Source organism: Pseudopodoces humilis, chromosome 13 (genome assembly GCF_049639895.1).
Source record: "Pseudopodoces humilis isolate 2021_Gansu_Grassland_sample_001 chromosome 13, ASM4963989v1, whole genome shotgun sequence".
NCBI classification, from domain to species: Eukaryota; Metazoa; Chordata; class Aves; order Passeriformes; family Paridae; genus Pseudopodoces; species Pseudopodoces humilis.
The window spans coordinates 17,606,777-17,628,005 of NC_142212.1; the positions used below are offsets into that span (position 1 = coordinate 17,606,777).

Below are 21,229 nucleotides of genomic sequence, written 5' to 3' on the forward strand. Positions count from 1 at the left end.
TGGAAAAGCATTCCCTGCACAGCAAATCTTCATTGCAAACAGGAAAATCACAGTGAAAATGCTGGGTTAAAAGAAGTCTGGAAAATGCATCTCCCTGTGAGCAAGATGCCCCCACTTCAAACAGAGAGGAGCAGAAAAGCAGAAATGGAGCACCAAGAGACTACTCTGGACAGGAGACACCCCCTGCTCTGTGCAGGTGACAAAACACAGCCCTGGCCCATAAACAACGGCTGATGGGGAGAATCCAGAGGGCTTAAGGGGAACATAAAATGCTTTAATCTTGGAATTCTGGCTTTCAAAAGGCATTACATGGATTCTGAAACCAAGAGAGTGATGTGCTTACACTGCGATCCAACTGGCAGTCTTGTAAACATGAACTGATATCTACATAGCTTAAAGTATTACAGTTTGTTAACAATAAATCAAATATAAAACATAGCACCATCGTTTCAATGTAAGTGACTTCTTTTATGTTAATAAGTCTGAATGTTTCAAGTGACTTTCCCCCCATATTTATTCTGAAATTCCACAGTGCTTCTTTCATAATGGATCTAAATACTGCATGAGCTGAACTTCACATTTATAAATATTTAAAAAAAAAAAGATGAAGCTTTCCAAAAGAACATCTTACTTTCATTACTTGGTCTTTTTGATAAGTTGAAACCAAACAGATCATGGAATATAAAAGAAATCAAGTACAGCTTACTTATGTAGATGATATTATGAAAATACTCGTAAGAGAAAACAGACTTGGAATTAATATTGGACTATAAAAAGAAACTGAAAAGTATTTATATGTTTTAAGAATAGTTTAATGGAGCTCAGTTGCCAAAATAGCTCCAGTAAGTTGCAGCCAGTCCAAGCATCTAATAATGGCACAGCTTCCAAAGTCATATATGATAAACACAAATAATGAAAGATGAACAGATAACTCACCACAAAACAGATGCAGAGAGATTTTATAAAAGAATAGTAATACTGGCTGCGTTACAGAAATGGAACACTGACAACTGCTCTGTATTAGCCCCATCTCCCTTCAGTTTCTTTGCTGCCATTACCTAAAATTTGGTCTTCACCATCACTGCTGGTGATCTAGGAGAAAGCTCTTCTTATGCTGCAAATCAGACAATTTGTGTTACAGTATGGGAATGAAAGGTACTCACACAGCAGGGCAGAAAATGTGAAATTTAGTGTCAGGATAATGCTAGCAAAGTCCTGTATTACAAAAATAACAACAATAGCAGGGAACAGGCTTAAAGGCACAATTACAAACATTACTCCAACATGATCCTACCCCTTCACAATGGAATTTATCCACCAAACAACTGAGAGGGGTTGATCAGAGTTTAACTCTTTCACTGCTCCATTGTTTCCAACTGACACTCGGAATACTTGAGGGGAAAACATCACCTGTAGCCTTCTGGCTCTCAGTCCATTCTCAACTCACACAGAACAGGAAAAGACACCAAACCCAGCATCTTGCAAACTCCTGGCAGGAAAGCAGATTTCTGTGAGGGCCTGAAGTGAACAGCCTACTCCCAGCTCCTTCCACAGCCCCTGCTGTGTTTGGGCACCTGCTCCCAGCAGCTCTGGGACTGAGCAAGGGGGGATGGTTTGAAACTGCAGCAGGGTCCACTTAGATTAGATAGAAGAACAGTTTTTACCAATGAGGGTGATAAAAACAATGGAAAAGTTTGCCCAGATAAGCTGTGGCTGGAAATACTCAAAGCCAGGTTGGACAGGGCTTGGAGCAAACTGAGTCAAAGATGCCCCAGCTCACGGCAGGAGGGTTGGACTGGATGCCTGTAAAGGTCCCTCTCAACCCCAAACTGCTCCATGATTCCATGATCATGCCTCAGAAATTATTATTATTATTTTTATTAATCCAGCTGCTGAGCAGGTTGGAAACAAAGCAGGAAGATGTTCCCAGCATGGAGCTCAGCTTTCCCCTTGGACCAGAGCTGCACATTCCACCTGATCAGAAAGGCAACGACTGCACAAGCTCATCCTCCCCCTCATCAAACCAGAAATCCACTCAGCTGAGCTGTGCTGCCTGAAAAGACACGACACAGGTCACTGACCCTTCTGCAGGCACACAGGAACTGCCTCCCAACAACTTTGGAAAATCAAAGCAGTAGCCTGAGGGGGGAAAAAAAAAATGGCTTTCTTCTTTGCCTTCTCTGCCCACAGCAAGGTGCATTCAGACACAGCCTGAAGGAATATGAGCTACAGAAAAGTGATGGAATAAATAGAAAAAAACAACAGAGGGCAGGAGAGCAAAAACATCAAAGGAAACTGCAGCTAGCAGCTGGAAGGAGAGATTAAATCCCTTGTTAAAAATCCATGTTTTACAGGGCTTGCTAAAACATACATGAGGGGGAATTTCTGGTATTATACACACCTGTCTATCACCTTTCTGAGCCCTCAGGGCAGTGTTTTGCCTTAAGGTTCTTAAATCAGCGTACTGTATTAGCTGGGTATTGTTATTTACAAGTGCTCTGTGTGCACCTCCTGCTTTACAGACACCCAAAATGACAGCTCAGGCCTTAAACAAGATGCAAGACCTAAGGAGAGGCACTGGCAGCAAACAAACAGAAATCGTATTAAAAACATACATCAAAACACTGAAAAGAGGAGACACATAGAATGCACCTGCAAATTATCAGTTACTATGTTTAAATCCAAGAACTGTGATCTAAGGTGTAAGAGCAGATGACTTGGGATGGAAATAAATGAACTTGGGGGTTCCAGCAACAGCCAACGTAGCCTTTGATAAACTGGTAAAGTCCTACTTAAGTTTTAAGGAAAATGATAGCATTTCCTGTTTTAGTAGCATAATAAAGTGCTCAGAATCTCCAATACTTTCTGCACCAGACCCAGAGCTCTGGTTTGAACCAAGAGCTGTTTATCTGAGCTGCACAGTTTTGATAAAAACAAGTAAGACTGTACAGAATTACCCAACAACACAGGGAGAATGAGTCAACTCAGTTACTTTTCACTACGAAAATGTGACAATTTATCACTGTCTGAATTTTTCCTGTTCAAATTGACTGTATGATTTATTTTATTTTTTTATACATCTCAATTGCTAAAACCTGAAAACTTTGTCCCATCATAGTTGTAGACAAGTCCTAATCAACCTTTAATTTTCTTACCAGTGCAGTCCTGAATTTATTTGATGTCTTGGCTTAACACAGGTCACTCAGACATTTACATTCATGAAGTATTTTCACCCCTAATCCTCTCCACTTTACAAAATCTTTTTGAACAAGCACTAGAATCAGTGTTTTAACACAGTCTTACAAATGATGCATTTTAAGGTCATGCCACTTCCTTCTTCTAAATGATACTACTCTGCTTCTTCAGCTGAAGTGCACTCACCCTGTCACCTGCTCAGGTTCAAACTGCTCTCAAGCATCACCCTACCTATTTTTCTGAAGCTGTTGCCCTCGACTGTCTTTCATTCTCCAATCCATAGCTGTGCTCTACAAGCTTTGACTGAGTGTGTCATTTTAGACTTGCTTGTATTAAAATGCACATTGTTCAAATAAGCACTTATGGCCAGTCTAGGGCAGCCTGTACAATTCATTTCATACCTTTAAATAAATAACATTTAATGCCACAAAAAAAAATAAATCTAACAGGACACTTTATGTATTTTCTTACAGATTTTAAAATATGCATTAAATTAATCTCAAAGACCATCTGAAGTAGCCAATCTCATTATTAGTAAGAGCAGCTGGGACAGCTCAAAGTTAATTCAGCACTCCAGGCCACCAAGGAAGTGAATGGGAAGCAAACCCAGCACAGCACGAGTACTCTAAGCAGGCAGCAAACAGTGCTGCACACTGAACTGCCTGCCAGCAGCAGTAATGCCAGCTTGTAAAACCTGCTAAGAAGGAATTACAATAATTGGGGATTGTAGTCATGAGCTACAATAATTAGGGATTGTAGTCCTGAGCTACTGCAGCCTCACAGGACAGTCAGGGTGCAGCCTGAGAACCCCCAGCTGCCTCACCGTGTTCCAGGTGTGACCACGAGCAGCACCGAGGTTTTGGGGTTTGTCCTTGTATCTGCGTGGCTCTTACCAAAGCAGAACAGCAAAAGAAAGAATAGCCTTAAATAAAAACTCCTCAATGTAGGAGGTTTTTCATTTTGCAAGGAGTGGGGGCAGAGAATTATGTGGCTTCAGTGCATCCAAAATATTATCATTAAAATGCTATCGTCAAAAATATAATCCTCTCACTACAGAACAGATCAAAACAGACCAAGTTAAGGGGTTTTGTGATGGGGCTGTTACATTACCTGATAAGTGAACACAACTGGCTACAGCAGAACATAAGCTAAAAACACTTGCTAATGGCAAAGCTGCTTTCAAAGCAGCACCATGAAAGCAATTTGGCTTTTCTCTGCACCACACTGAAAGCTGGAGTTTTTATCAAACCTGAAACTACTGCAGCCTCCACTAAACCAAGGCTGCCATGGGCAGCAATGAAGGTAAAGTCAAGCCCCAACCCAGCCAGAGCAGGGAACAGCTGCCCAGGACCCCGTAACACACGTGGAACAACACCACGAGGGGCATTTTCCCTCACGCCTCAACTGGATGAAGTGCTTTCAACATGCTGCACAAATCAGATTAATCCCACAGAGCCATGAGGCAGGATTCTCATCCAGAATATATTACTGCTTATGCTTTTGTTCTTTGGAATCATGGCTGCTGGATCCAGGAGGTTAACAGCTGAAAATTAGCATATTCCTCTAACATTTGAGAATGCTTTAAAGCACCAATTTATTTTTATTATGTGTTAACACATTCCCTCTTCCCCCCATCACAAATCAGAAATTTAATGAACATTAGCAGTGCACCATTTGAAAATCTTTTAGGACAGTTTTGTTCCTGAATGCTCCTATCTGAACTCAGTATTTTCACAGTAGAGGTACTGAGGCTACAAGAGTAACTCCAGTCATTCCTCATTTAGTAGGACAGTCATGACTTTCAAAGGTTACAATTAAACCCTTCCTAGGAACATGAAAATGCCATGAAGGTGAAATAGGACTTCATCAGTGTGGGCAGGTTTAGATACAATATGGGGAAGGAATTCCTCCCTGTGAGGGTGGGCAGGCCCTGGCACAGGTGCCCAGAGAAGTTGTGGCTGCCCCTGGATCCCTGTGAGTGCCCAAGGCCAGGCTGGAACAACCTGGGACAGTGGGAGGTGTCCCTGCCCATGGCAGGGGGTGGAATGGGACAACCTTTAAGATCCTTTCCAGCCCAGACCATTCTATCAATCTACGAATATCAGCCCTACAAGCAGCAAAAAAGCAAATACTAAAAGACTTTTTAAAGCCTGGCTTGTGTCTTTCCAAGTATTTTGAGCTTTTCAAAACCACAAAACACTAAAGAAAACAAAAAGAAGAAACAGCTGCAAAAGTGGCACAATGAAGAGCTGTTCTACATACTTTGAAACATTTCTCAAAGTTTCCCAGATTTTAGCAAATAATAACCAAATCAAATTTCTTCAGTTTGCAGATAAATGATCCATTTCACAAATTATTTTAACACACCATCAGAATGGATGTTAAAATTCTATTTACATTCACTGATACATCATATTTGACTACAGAAGCTCAAAGATGTTTATATGTTACAAAACATTTTCCCAAATCTAACAAAAGCCTGAGGTAAAACCAATGCAATGGACTGAAACTACAATAACTGAAGTTCAGTTCTTTACTCCTTTGTGCGCTTTTGGATCTGATGTGACACAAGGCAGTAAAAATCCTCTGTATCTCACAAATCTTTTTCTTCCTCAAAGTCCTGGATTCCTTCGTGCCTTTGCAGCATCAGGCCTTAACACTTCAGGGCAGCATTGCACTGTATTGATTAAACAAGAGATTCAGAAAACCTGGGGAAAAGAAAAGGGGGCCTGAACAATCACAGGCGATCTCATCACCTCCGTGACATGCTGTGAATGTAATTAATCCTACATTTATTTAGGAGAAACTCACATCCTACACATCAAGCAGCAACTCCCTGCTGGCTTCAGACTGGGTAATTAGAGTGTAACAAGGACAAGGCTTCAATTGTAAGGAAGAGATGAAAAGGAAAACAGACCTATGAGGCCAACCCACCTTTCAGGGGCTGTCTCACCTGCAAACCAGGAGAAGCAAATATGACACACTCAAATACCTGATTTTAATTTAGTTAGTTCCAACAAAGACAGCATCTTCTACAGAGACTGTAAAAATGACACCAGGAATCCTGGTTTTTACTTTAAATCAAGGAGTCCATGCTCAAACTGGCATGTTACACCTACAGTCACCAAAATTAGCAACATCACATTTGTCTCAGGGTGCAGAGCACGTATTTGTGATGGGTAACAAAGCAAGTTGCAGATACAGTTCCACAGAACACAGCAAGGCAATTTAACAGCTCAGCTGTCCTAGCTCACAGCTCTCCTTCACTGCACGTGTTGAAGCTACTACAAAATACAACACAAACAATGATCTTTAGAATCTTGTGCTAAGTTAAAAAGTAGAAAACCATAGATGGGATCAAACATTCTCCTGCACACCTCATACCCATAAAACTGTGAGAAGACAACAACTGCACAACAGGCAGCTGGATGGATGAGTAACCTGCTCTTGTGGAAGTGTCCCTGCCCATGGCAAAGGGTTGGAACTGGATGATCTTTACAGTCCCTTCCAATCCAAACCATTCTGTGATTCTGAGAGCACTGAATCCTGGAAAACTGCCAGGAACACTCACAGCTTCAGCACCAATTCAGGAACACAGATAATGCACATTTACAAATATTAAAGCGGTACACACTTAAAGCTAAATGTGCATGTAAGTATTAGCTGAAAATACTTGAAATTGCCACGGGCTGGAGCTGTTCCCTTAATCAGGGGTGCAGAACTGCTTGTCCTGCCTGCCTGGCCAAGGACTCGAGGAAGCTGTTCAGCCTCCCACCCATGTCATGGCCAGCAGGCACGTATGTACAACAGCAGCCAAAAACCACCATGTGAATAGAGCCTGGCACAAAGGGGAACACAAAACACTGGAGAAAGACATCAGGCCACACAAAGGAACCTCAGCACAGCAAGAGACAGTGGGTAAACTATTCTGACTTCTCTAAAGGACACAGCTCCTGTGGGGTCACAGACTCCTGACAGAAGGGAGAAAACCCTCCTGCAGTAAATGCACACCTGGATTGCCCTGGTCTCAGCTGCCCAACAACCGACCAGAGGTTTCCCCAAAAATCCTCCTCCTCTCCCTTATGCCCTTCTGCTTAAAGGAAGGTGTGAAACATGGGAGAAAACCCCAGACTTAGAACACAATTCCATTCTAATTTCACCTCAGAGAGGCTGCCATATGTATCAGAGTGCCTTGTAAAAGCTCGGACCTAAAGAACAAAAGCATGCAAACCAGGCAAATTAAATTTAATTTTATTATGGAAATGAAAGCAATAACAGAAGTGACAGCAGGGTGGATGATAAGCTCACTTAGCAGGGGGATCAAATGAAGTGATGACATGTCATCATGACCTCAGGGGTTAAAGATGCAATTTTCCATCTGGCTGCATCTGGCTTTTCAACAGAAATGTTGACACCACCTGCTGAGATTTACCACAAGCTGCCTCCATAGGTCTTTGTCAAGCTTTTGTTATCCAGGTTAACATTTACTTTTCCCTCTTTTCTGATAAGTTTGGCTGAGCAACATGCTCCCTTTCTTCAAAACCTAACAACACTTAAAGGGATTTACATGCCACTTTACACAATGGATGGAATTATTAATAGTCACTTCACAAGCAGCTTGAAGGGAAGTACTAGGAACCTAGAAAGCAGGTGAAACTGATTTAAGATAGCAAGCAGGAAGATGGAATTTTAGCTACACTTGCTATTATCTTCTATTGTCTAGCACATTTGGGAATCTACTTTTCTCTTAGTAACAGGCACCTGAATAAATAAAATTTTCTGGAAAAAAAACTGAAAACCAGAAACACCCAACTAAACACAAAAATCCCTAGAATTCCAGACCTAGCTTGTACTCCCCATTCCCAATTGACTATTAGCCACCTGTGTGTGTTTTGTTCAGCATCTTCATCATTTCCAATTCTGTATACACTGTGCTTAAAATAAATCAGCTTTTGCCAAACCAGTGACACATTCACTTATTCATCTAATTTACCCACAGCCAAACTATGATCTCAAACTAAATTTGTAATCAGCTACTGACATACTGCTGGCTTTAAGGATTTTGTTTCCACACGGAATATTTAAAAGCTAGTACCTATCAGGGGTGTTTCTCTTCATTTGGAATAGGACTGTGTGCTCTCTTTCACAGGATATGTCCATTATGGTTTTGCCTGTGCAAAACTTCCTTCCTAAACCCAGAGACCTGTGCAGAACAGGTGAGCTGAAGAGCTTATTTCCAGCTGGTTTTAAAGTGCCCAGATTCTTCACTAAAAGGAACCTGCAGTCTGTTTTAACCATTTAAACAAAGGCCCCAACCTCCACCAGGAGTTTGTTGCTTACAGGGAAAGAGGAGAAGAAAAGGAAAATCCTCCATGGATCTTGAGAGTATCCTCAGCCACAAAAAGGCAGGAGGAAATGGAGACAAAGGAAATTAATGAAGCAAATAATAGTTAAGAAACAAAACAGGGGAAGTATCCAGACTGACTGGTGATGGAAATAACTACAACACTGAAAGACCATCACAATAACATCTATAAATACCTTCCCCTCCCAAAACTCTTCCACCACAACAACAATTATAGAATCTCAGAATGGTTTGAGTGGGAAGGGACCTTGAAGTTCATCTCCCATCCCCTGCCATGAGCAAGAACACCTTCCACTATCCAGGGTGCTCCAACCTGCCCTTGGACACTTCCAGGGAACCAGGGACAGCCACAGCTTCTCTGGGCACCCTGTGCCAGGGCTTCAGAGGAAATTACCAGAGGGATGTCACAACCTTCTTCCCCTGGAAGGGAAGATGCACCATCCTCCTCTCCAGGTACCTCACCCTGGGGAGCTGGGTGGGACCCCTTGCCTCAAACAGACAAACCACCAACCTGTCAAGCAATGTCCTGAATGACAAGTGATCTTAGCTGTTCCCTTCAACATAAAGGAACAAAACCAAGTGTTCCCATTCCCTTTGCACTTGCTGAACTTCAAACACTGCTGAACTGCACAGCAATGACTGCAGCATATGCTTAAATGCTGTCCTGATTCAGGCCTAAAAATAGGACTGGGTTCTGCAGCTCCTCTCTCTCTTGCTCTCCTAATGACAGACAGCCATTGTGCCATGTCACTCTGACAATAAGATAGCTTAATTGCCCTCTTTCCAGCAGCTGTCAGTTCTGCTTAACTGGGACATAATGTGAGAGTCTGGGAGGAAATGTGTTAATCTATTAGTCACTTATAGCTACTGTGCATTTTCCTGGGCTGGATTTAAAGAAAACTGGGTTTTATGACTGACTTGCCAGACATTATATTCAATGATATGGGCAGCAGAGGTATTGCTGCTTAATGACTCATTTCTTTGTGAAAGACCCATGAAATAACTTTCTCCTTTATTTACTGCGCTTTTTCTACTCAACTTCAACCTGAATTTCCCCACACTTGGTCAATTTCCCACACATTTAAGGTGTGGTTGATAAAGGCCTCCTCAAAGATGAGGGTGTAAAATGAACTGGCTGTTTCAGGAATTAAGCAAGACTGATGAATCAAAACGTTTGGAAACTCCTGTAATTGATTTAAAGTACTTTATATATTGTTACCTATAGGGACAGAGTCACTGAAAGCACACAGAGAGTAAGAATCAACATCTACAAACCATCATGAACAGCTATGAACTGAGGGTCTTTAATTCTCCAAGAAGTACTGCTAAGGTCACACCTAAACACAACAGCCTGTGCAGGCTGCCTCAATTTTCTGTCTCATTCCCCCTCCTGATCACAAATACTACCAAACTCTCTCTATATCCCCTTCACTGTCTTGTGCACCTCAGATATTTTATCCTCCACAGTCTCTTATTAAATACAAAGACTATTTTAGCCACTGGTTTAGGAGTCTGCACTGCTGTATTAACAAATAAAACAATGACATTTTTTGTGTGTATATTAGTCATGCCTGCTCCAACTCACACCTTTTGTGGGCTTTCAGAGAAGGCTGTGAAGATATGAAAGGGAAGGAAAAATAGTACAAAAGGTATACAAAAAACAGAATAAATCTGACAAGAACAATATAAAGCTTAGTAAGATTTGAACATGCAGCTTGCTTTAATCATTTAATCCACTTCCCACTGTTTTCCTACAGACAATTTTGGTTTTAAGCCATTAAAACATGCTGGTATTCCAACCAATCTGGCTGCAAACTACCCAAAACTCTGGAAATAAGCCATGCTGACTCCATTAAAAGAGCACAGGTGAGACACAGAAGTGCAGGGGTTTTGTCTGGAGGTGGCAGAGTCTTTCCTCTCAAGTAGTGGAAGCCAAAGCTTCCCACAGTGCCAGGGAGAGCTGCAGGAGCACAGAGCACATGGGGATTTGTGACACTTGTTCTGGTGTTAATAATCAATTGGTGCAACTGCTACAGCCCATAAATCAGTGTTCCATGCAGCTGGGAATGCTTTGCATGTGCTGTCAGTTTTGAACTGGAAGCTCCTTCCAGCCTTTAGCCTGAAGTTACATAAGTGCTATGTAAACATTTCTCTTCCTAAGAAAGATCACAATAGAATCAGAATTCCCCAGAAGCCGTTTTTTCCCCCCAAACACCTATTAATATATTAATGAAAACCCACATTTTTATTTAAAATCCAGTTCTTCCCTCCCTTCTCCAATGGTGTCACGTATTTTAATACAGTCTTGCTGAATGTCTTTCCTTCTGTATCAAGAATTGCTGGACACAGTTGCTAAATGAAAAAACTGATCATATTCCCACATACAGGAGACAGAATTTATTTCACTGATATTTGTTCACAGATGAAACATCTTCCACATCACTATCTACTGAAGAACTTACTTGACTTTCTGGATCCAGATGCAATAGTCTGTAATGAAGAGATCATTAAGGATGTAAGCAGGGTCACTCTCCATAAAAATCTTGTGAATGTCCAGCAGACACTTCAAAACTGCAGCTTTCCCTGGAAACAGATTTTTGTTTCTGTGATTCACAAGAAATCCTAACAGATCATCTTTATTATCTCACACCTGAGGGTTTAATAACCACAGTATCTACGACCACCCTGGAAACTGGGGTTGATTCCCAGGCTGGGAACAGCAGCACTGTGTCCTTCAGCATCCACTTCCCTGGGGATGGGGAGCCTCTGGATTCAGCAGGAATCCCTGCAAGACCAAAGCCTGCAGGCCCAGCCATGCGTGTAATTCTCCACAGCTGAAGCAGCCCCTTCCCCTTCCCCCAGCTTCTCCAGTGCTCTGAGCTCTGCTGGCCCAATCTTTGGCACAGACAAGCAGGGCACTGTATTTAAAAAGAAACAAACTAAGCTGAAAAGTAGCTCACAAATAACAAGAAGCTATGCCCCATCATCTCTCCTAAGAGAAGCATTTTTCCCTTTATGCCTACACAAATACCAGTGCTGGGAAATAATAAGGTTGGGAACGCACAGCTCACAGCAGGGCCAAGCACATGGAATTGTGTGAGGCAATGTAATGATTACCTAACAGCAGACCAGGGCCTGGAATTAGGGAGAACTTTCCCTATTTCTGCTAGTCACAGAATAGCCTGGCAAAATGGAAGAAAAAAACCTCACTTCAGGATCAGCAAGGAGCCATTTGACACACAGTCAATAAACACAGTAAAAGATTAAAAATGTGCTCTCACTCCATAACCAGAAAACTTCCTGTTGTCAGTTTGACTTTTCCTTCATATGCAGCATTCCAATTAGCTGGAATCTCCCCCCTTAGTTTTCTGATGACAATTGCTAAAGGGTTAAGTGCTGGAACACTTAAAAAAAATTATTTTCACCGTTTAATGGTGGGGAAAAAAACCCACATTCAAATGAAAACAGCCACCACTGCAAATGGAATCTAATAACCCTCTCCCAAGAGGCTGGCTCCTCCTAGGCTATGAAACCTGAACAGGGATGAAATTACATTTTACAGATTTAGAGGAGAAGGAAAAAAAAAAAAAAAAAAAAAAGATCAGAACTCCCCCTGCTGTTCAAGCACAAAATTTGTTTGCATATTTGTAAGTAATTCCATGCTGAAAAAACACAGCCAGAGAATGAAATTTAAGGGTGAGGAAGATGGCAATAAGGAGGAGGAGTGGGGAGAGCAAAAAGCCATAGCAAACAGAATAAAAAATCCCCACTGGTTTTGGAAACCAAGTCAGCAAAGAAAACCTAAAACCCCAATATAACTAATAACTTTTAAATTGCATCCCCATCAATTCTTGTCAAACATCACTATTTTGACTAAAAAGAAGTGTGCTCTTTTACAAAGAAATGATGTGTGGAATTAAAATTTTGCTGATTTTTTTCAGGTTTCAGCTGTCAAGCTGTCAGCCCAAACCACTTCCAACATGCACTCCTGTTACTCATCTGCCAAGTAACAATGTATATCAGTAAATGTTACACTAATTCGAAACTAAAAATGTCTTTCTTCATAAATTAAAAGTTTTGGATTATAGTAGCTTAGTGGGTCTCTAATGAGAGGCAGCAAGTCTTGCCAGACTTGAAACAGGGAATCCTGCATCATGCAAACTATCAAATGTCTGCTTTTAGAACATGGGCCCATGGGATTTTACATTTTTGCACAGCTACAGCTCTGCATTATACTGATCAATAAATAAACTGGTTTTTATGTGCAGATGCTACTTCCTGCATATTCAAAAAAGCCCACTAGTTGTGTTTAAAAGTACAAATAAAAAAGCTTCCAATGTGTGTAACAGGAAAGTCAGAGGATGTGTCCTGCAGATCACTGGATCCTTCTGGAGTGCCTTGCTGAGAGGTGCCAGACAACAGCCTGAAACCTGAATTCTGCAGATTCAGAAATCCACTCCTCTTTCCACTACAGTCCACAGACTACTCCAAAATGAGGATAAAATTTGACCCCAGCTCTGTATGTGCTGTTTGATATGATAATCTGATTTTACACCATCATGAAATTCTACCAACTTTGATCCTGTGTATTTGGAAGGAAAGTTTAAGTCATATCTCTATTTTATATTCTTTTTCCCCTGCAGACTTCTATGCTTTTCCACATTTTCAAGGAGGAGCATTCACCTGAAGATAAACTGAACTTGGCTGTTACTCTCTCTTTTGGAATAGTAGGCTGAGACACAAGAAAAGCATGATATAAACTTTTAAACTAAAACATCCTGGTAATAACTTACCCACTCAGGCAGTATCTCACTGGATCACAATGTTCACTGCAACACCATTTTCCATGGTGACATTAAAAGAAAAGCAAATTTCTTACCTCATGTACTGTCCTCAGAAAAAACTCCATAGGCTGTCAGCACTGCATCACTGCAGTTTTGTTATCAGAATTTTCTTTTTCACACTTATGAACAGCAACATAAGGCAGTGGAGATAACTGAGGAGGGACAGCATCCATCTCCCCCTTAAAACTTCACTCCCTGACTGTTATAATGTCAATGGGATTTTCAATCAGCAACGGTTTTTGGCAGTAGTAAAGATTAATATTGCCATTTGTGTGGGTTTTTAATCCTGCAACTCACAAGCATTTAAAATAAACCACTGAAGCACTGCTTCTCACTGATCCTTCTGTCCAAATAATAAATCTAATGCTTTTCTTAGGGAGGTAACTCATGCTAAATAGGAAAGCTGCAGGTAACTTTAGCAAGCCAAGGTATAAAGATGGTTGTGTACAACTTCCAGTCCCTAAACACTCACCCAGCTGCAGAATCATGACTGTGTCATTGAAGGCATGTGTCACCAGCTCAAAATGCCTGTACAGGGGATAGCACAGCACTCTTCTTCCAAAAGATACCAGGACATCATGGATGCTGGAGAAACTCTGTGTGTATCAGTGGAAAATCTGCATTAGTCTGTGTGCATCAGTGAAAAATCTGCATTAGTCTGTGTGCTTATTTGTTTTCCTTTAAGGAAAAAAGCCATAGAATGGGAGGACAAAAAAAAAGTGCACATTTTAATTTATTATGCCTCTAAAATCTGTATTTAAATAGATATGGAAATGTACATGTTAAATAGAAACAAGACACTGCACATTTAGTTTGCATGGCAAGGTAACAGCAGTCCTGTGCATTTTAGTGGATTAAAAAAAGAATGTAGAGAACATGGGAATAAAACATCTCACTCGAGACTTTGCCATCCTTTAGATTAAAACAATAAATTACATCTGTCCCACATTATTATATATATTAAGGAGAAGCTATAAAAAGCCTTTTAAGAATAAAGAAAAATTAAATCCATATGATACTAACCAAATACATGTGTACATATAAGATCTTTAAAAATGACACATGACTCTGCTTTTCATGAAAATTCTAGATATTCAAGACAAGGATAAATATACCTGCCTGGGGAGAACAGTTCATTGTCCTCCTTCATGAGTGAGGAACACCGCTAATTTACCCAGGCCAGAGGCATTAAAGAGTTATTGAAGACTTTAAGAGTGATTTCCCTTCTGGCTTTCACTTTTCAAGACAAAATGCTCCATTTATTAATTAATAAATAAAAAAAATACCCATTTCATCTTGAACTCTCAATCTATTAAAATTAATAAAAGCACTTTGCTGACAGCCAACACTTCTTTGCATGCTGTGCAAAGACTACTTCAACCCATTGTTCATTTTAATGGATCACCAGTGAGCATTTAAATCATTTATGGTTTGTGATTTAATATTTAGAGGCTAAGGTGTGTACATGTCATGGCCAGCAAAATGGCAGTCAGCTCCAACAAACCACAGCTGAGGCAATATTTTTATTTTACAGAATGATGAAAATTCCCAGGCCTAATGATTTATCTAACAGAGATAGTTATTAACAGCTTGGTGCCAGGATTGTGAGTTTTCCAGGTGTGAAATACACTGCCCCAAGAACTCTATCATAGGGTAAGCATTTGCAGAAAACTCCTTCACTATGATAGATCATGGACCTGGAAAAAAAATACATTGTGAATTAAGGCAATCAGGGCATTTTTACTTGCCCTTTGTAACCTGCTACTGCAGAACTCAAAAGAAAACCTCTTGTCACAGGACAAGTTATAACTGAATGCAACATTCTCCACTACTGGAAAAGTTTGAAGGACTGGACCCAAAAATCCTGTCCAGTTTCAGTTTTGATCTTGCAAAGTGAGACTTGGCTCAATCATTTCAGGACTGAGCTGGGACAGGCCTTTCCACCTTCCTGCATTTTAAGAATTAATGGATTTCAGGCCAGGTCAAGTCCTTCCCACCTCCAGCTCTGTAACAATTTCCCTGCAAAGGCCTGGGTGCTTTCAGTGAACAATCTGAATGTGGAGAGAACAGAATTCAGGGTTTCCTCTGGGCTCAGTTGGTTCAAAGAGTGAGGAGCAACTAAAACAGGGACATGGCACATGGATGTGGATTAATGGTGAACATGGTGATTCTGCTGGTAATGGTTGGACCTGAGGATCTTAACAGTCTTTTCCAGCCTTTATTATTCCAAGAGTGAGACTGAAAAGAAGGGGGCAGGTAAAGCAACATGTGCTCACTAACTTCTGGAGCCCCAAATCAATTTCTGGTACCACTAAAAACAGAAAATACAATTAATTGATCTTCAATACTGAAAGAGCAAATGTGGCACAGAAACGAAGCACCAAACCTCCCCCCCCAAGTAATTCAGCAAAAACATAACACAAAACTTTATTTTTACTTTACCTCCAGCCAGCACAACGTTGCACTCAGCTTCCTGATGTTCCAAGATGATTCAACCTGATTTTAAGAGAAGACAGTAAAACAAGTATTATCTAATCCAACACTGCTGGTTAAGATAACATTCTGGCAGCAATTTAAGAACCTTTGTGAATAAGAAGCAGTAATTACATTATGTGCATCGAAATGGCCACAGGACAGCATTAAAAATTATATTGCAATGCAGATGTTGAATTTCTGAGTTGGTTTCCATAGTAGGATGATCCAGCCCATGCACAAAATCTTTAAAATGTAACAACAATACACAGAGAAATGGTGTTTTAGTGGAATTCTGTCCCTTTGCACAAAGCAGCAGAGACTTGAATCAACAAAAGCCAAGCTCAAATGCCTTGTTTTATAAAATCAGCTCAAGACTTTTGGCTTGCAGAGAGGGTCCTGAAGCCAGCAGTATATGTAAAATATCATTATTCTTAATATGTGACAGATTCATAGTATTTGAGTGGAAGTGAGGTCCAGCAGGATGATTGGGGCAAAAAGCCAGAAAGCCTTGATCTGTAATCCTGGCTCTGGTAAAGATTTGTGTGGCCTGAATGTCTTGGTTTCCCTATTAAATAGGAATAAAAAAAAGGTCATGGGGGAAAAGGAGAAAAAGTCCAGTGTGTTTTCCACACACATCATACAGTTACTGCAAAACCAATAAAGAATTGTACAACTGAGGTCCTGGCAGATTTGCAGTTCTGTGCAGCTCCAACATGCGACACAACAACAATCCCAGATTATTCTGGTGAATCAGCAGGTCTGGATGTCTTGCTCGTCCTTCTACAGTCCATGCCCTGTGTGTCAGATTAAGCCAGAATGGTTTTGATTACATGTGCCAATATTTTGGTTAAAAGCATTGAAAAAACATCATATCAGCACAGGAGATGCAAGGCACAAAGTTGTACCTGGGAAGCAATTCTGAGAGGGCAAGGTACCCACATAGAACACAAAAGAACAATTATTTTGTTAAGTTTGCATAAACAAAGACACACAAATCAGAATTACACGGAATTGTCTGGGATCTCCTGCTCCTCCATGTCTCTCCTATTACAATGCTGCTGCAGAAGAACACAAGTATTTAAAAATCCTACTAATCCCCATGTACACCAAATTTTGTGATACAAAGTCTTTCATTTTAACTTCATCATATATGTTTTAATGCCTGGGAGTAAGTTCACTTTAAAAGGTAAGTTCCCTAAATGGCAGTACAGGGTCCAGCACTAGGTTCCTAAAACATGTTCTATTTTTGACTTTTTTCAACTTACATTCTTGTCCCCTTCATTGACACAGATCTCGTAGCAATACGCCAGAAGAATATCAATTAATCCAAGATACACGTGGCAGCGACTCCTTTTATCCAGAAGGTAAGATTTATTTGTGAACTTTCTCATCTGCTCTCTCTCCTCCTCAGAGAAGACAACTATAAAAAGTAAAAGGATAATTGATTATGAGTTTAAAGCTGGCACATTCATTTTAATAGGTGGTAATACTACTCCAACAGTGTCTTTAAAAAGGAGCGTGTAACTAATCACAAGTCAGCCATCACCCAAAAAAAAGCCTAAATCACTCTTACTCTCCTTTTTAACTTTCATTAAGCTCTGGTATATTAATTTCAATGTCAAGCTCCAGCACAGCACTGCATGTACACACTGATGATTCTGAACCTCTCCACGTGCCAAGAATTTCTGTGGATGCCTGGATATTTTATACAGGGATAAATGCACAACCAGGATCTGAGTAAAATTAGGATTCTTAAGACCAAAATGTATGGGACAAAAATCCAGAGGCAAGTGACAAGTTAGAAAAGACTATGGCAGTTCTAACTCTGTTTTTTCTCTTCATGCAAAGCAGGTCAGTATCACTCCTTGAATCACAACTATAGATGAGAATCTCTATCAGTAAATTTCTTTATAAGTTGACTCTTCAACATAAACATGAATCACACTTCACTTTTAAACAAAGGAACTCTCAGTGAAATTCATGAAATATAGCAGCGAAGTTTTCTTCTTTTAAAATTCAACCTCTGAAGCATCATAACGTCTTCAACTGGACCATAAACACAGAAATTCCTAGGTCTAGGTTTAACAGAAGGTCTATTAAACAACAGCAAACAAGATGTAGACTAGACAATTCCCGAAGGTAAATGTTATGAGATGTTCATTAAGTTGCTGCAAAGTGTCAGGTGCTGCAAATAAAATATCGTTCTCTGAGAAAATACTTTAATGCTAAAAAAACTATCCATTGCCTGAAGTTTTTGAACAATTAATTATTCAGGCCTGAAACTCATTATTAGTATTTCCAAACCACCACTTATTTTGTTTTCCCCGTTCAAAACTTCCAAGTACATGGTGTGAAATTATCAGAACAATTAAAATTGTAATTACATTTCTGCTGTATGAAGCCTGTACACTTTTGTACAGTTACACTGCCAAAATTTAGCTAACAATCTGTACCACAATCAGTATTAATCTAATGCAAAGCAGCACTTGCTGCTACTTATCAAGTAAGCTAAATAGGCAAGTTTTTTGTAACTTTGATTTAGAACTGTTTTGTGTATTTGCCAGTAGCAAAACCATGCCAGAGGAAAAATGTGTTAATACATCCACATCTAAAGAAGTCAGGCATTCATCTCACAAAATTTCTAACATATGAGACTGCAGACATTACCTTTACATTTTAATCACCTCTTTTACTTTTTTTAAACTGGCTATTCCTCATGTTAGAAAAGAAGATACTTCAAATTGTCCTCCAGCAGCAGAATGTCAGTGAAGCAGAGTTTAATTTCTGAGGGGAGGATGAGGTCTGACAGCCAGAGGGTGTTTTGTTACAGCCCTACTGCTATTTTACACTGTGATAACACCACTTAAATCACTGGGAGATCTGTATCTCGAGACTACTATGACACTTGCAGCTCTAAATGTGTTAGGGCACTTAGATAAAATGTGCTGGACCCACACAGAGAGCTGACTCAGTGGTCAGTCAGGAAAGTATAGGTTAGGAAGCACCTCTGATAATGTGCTGGTGAGAGCAGAATCTCAGTTTATGATCCTGTCAAACCAAGTCTTGAACCCCACCACTCTGCCAAAAGGAAAGAGCTGAGCAGAACTGACCCCTCCTTCTCTTTTTTTTTTTTTATCCTTTAAACTGAAGTATTATGCTACAATTTAAAGGTTTTTAAATGTGTGCTTCTATCCCTGTAGGTTAAGGAATCATCAACATCAGATGAAGGAGAACAGCCAGTAGAGAGCAGATTAGTCAGAATAAAGTTAGTTATCGATATCAATCAGTAGCAAACAAGTTTCTTTTCAAGCTCTTCCTAAGCCTTTACAAGGTGAAAGGCAGCACTACTTTGACCGGAGGCACCCAACGCCTTTGTGCAGTGTCAGCATCTTCCCCAGTGCTGGATACTGCCTTAAAAATACTCAGTAATAATGTAAATTTAAACAAATAACTGAAATAATAAAGCTGATTTTGTGTTAAATTGCTTGGATTTGTTGCAACCTGTCAAGGTATGAGAGGTTAGTGGAAATTCCCACTTCTTTCCTGTACAGACTCTGCCCCTCAAAAGTTGTCACTGAAGCCTCAGCAAAAACTCTGCCCCTTGTACCTGGGGCCATTTTGGTAAAATTGCAGATTCTGGCCATCTTTGACTCCCTAAAGCTCTGTCAGGTAGACTGTGATCAGAAGAGCCTCAGTGTTTCAGGAAATGAGCCAAAAGTGCCAAACCCACAGATCTATCCCCCATGCACACCCATACTCACACTAACTATGGCCACTCAAGTCTGGGTTGCTCATTCCTCTCCTGTCTCTGCCATTCTTCCATTCAATTGTTATCTCCCTCACTCATCTTTCCTTTCCTCCCAAGCTTCCATCTCCACCTCTCAAATCAACATTTCCAGCACATTTTCTTCCACATCACTTCTGACCTCCTTCCTCCAGGCATTCTCCACAGAACCACTGGACTTGGACAGCCTTTCCTGGATCTCACTATTTCCTTTATACCCATTTTTCTTACTATTCCTTAAGAAACCCACATTTCCACAAACATATCAACACCATACATCATTCTTTCTTTCTACTGCTCTTGCCTTTTAAAGCCTGAGACATTTTACAGTGGAGTCTGATCATTAAGAGTTTTGCATGAATAAAAAGCAGAATTTCCTCACGTAACAAAAACCTGCTCAGCAGCAGAGCAGTGCCAGGAAGGAACATATGATGCAAAGCCCTGAAAACTGAGCAAAGCAGGTAGACAGCACAATTGCAGAAATTTGATAAAAAAAGAAAAGTAATCCATCTTAAACTTATGAATTCACCAGTAATGGCACATATCTGAGCCAAGCCTTACTGAAAGGTGGACTCTGAAAGGAAATTGCTTCTCTTTCTATAAAGAAATAAGAAAGAACAGTCACTGTAAGCATGAGAGGTTACCCTGAACAAAATAAGATATCCTTGGAGCATATAAATGCTAGATTAAATACATATGTCAGCCTGAGCCTTTGAAGATTATTGTGTTGCCTAAAGAGGAGTTTTTTACAGTTGTGCAATTGGAAGTAGAATAAAAATGAACTTTTAACCAAGCTGAATGTGACTGTTAGAAAATACAACCCCTTTCATCTGGAATCTGTAGAAGGAAGACACTAATGTAAACGTCAGCAGCAGCAGAAAGCAAGCTTTCCAAAAATGTTATCCCCTCTTGGGAAAGGCTGTGTAATTAATAAGGCTTTATGGAGTATTACTTGACTTGAATGAGACATTGTAAGTGTGAACAAAAAGGGCTGGAAAAGAATACACAGTAAGATGCACAAAAAAGACAAAAGAAAAAAAAGACACTCAGGATGAAAAAAAAAAATTTAAAAAGGCAAAATACATAAACCACGCACACAAGCTGGAGAAAAAGTAAAAAGGTCAAATAAAAATAGATTCAAAGTAAGGACAGAAGAGAGATGAAAACTTTAAATGTTAATGAGAAGAGATGAACCAAAAAGAGAAAAAAAATCTGGTAACGAGACATTAGAAGAACCTGACGATATAAAAACAAAGAGAAAATAACGAGGGATAAATATAAGAGCAGTAATCAACCAAAGAAAATCTTCAGTTAATTGCAATGTCATGCAAAAAATAAAAAAGGCCATTTGTACTTCTAATTACTTGCAGCCAAAGACGTTATAAGGACAAAAGTAATCAAATTTTTGGTTCCAAGAAACCAATCAAGATAACAACTGAAAAGACATCAATGTAAGTCAGCAAAAGGAAGGAAAAAAGTAATTCTCCTTATTTAGTGTTTCTGGATAAGAAAATAAACTTTTAAAGAATCTGCTAATTTTTATGTCTTTTTCCCACCCTAAACTCA

General features: G+C 40.0%; 1 protein-coding gene across 3 annotated transcripts in view; it reads right to left on the reverse strand.

Annotated features, from left to right (window-relative positions):
• Positions 1–21,229, reverse strand: part of SHQ1 (SHQ1, H/ACA ribonucleoprotein assembly factor) — a 38,563-nt gene that overhangs the window by 8,681 nt on the left and 8,653 nt on the right. For all 3 annotated transcript variants that reach the window (XM_005521976.3, XM_088061836.1, XM_088061837.1), the window contains exons 8-11: positions 17,145–17,299; positions 15,847–15,900; positions 13,877–14,000; positions 11,023–11,143 (exon numbers count right to left, since the gene is read on the reverse strand). In XM_005521976.3, coding sequence (XP_005522033.1) covers positions 11,023–11,143; positions 13,877–14,000; positions 15,847–15,900; positions 17,145–17,299 — 454 coding nt within the window. The remainder of the gene's footprint in view (positions 1–11,022; positions 11,144–13,876; positions 14,001–15,846; positions 15,901–17,144; positions 17,300–21,229) is intronic.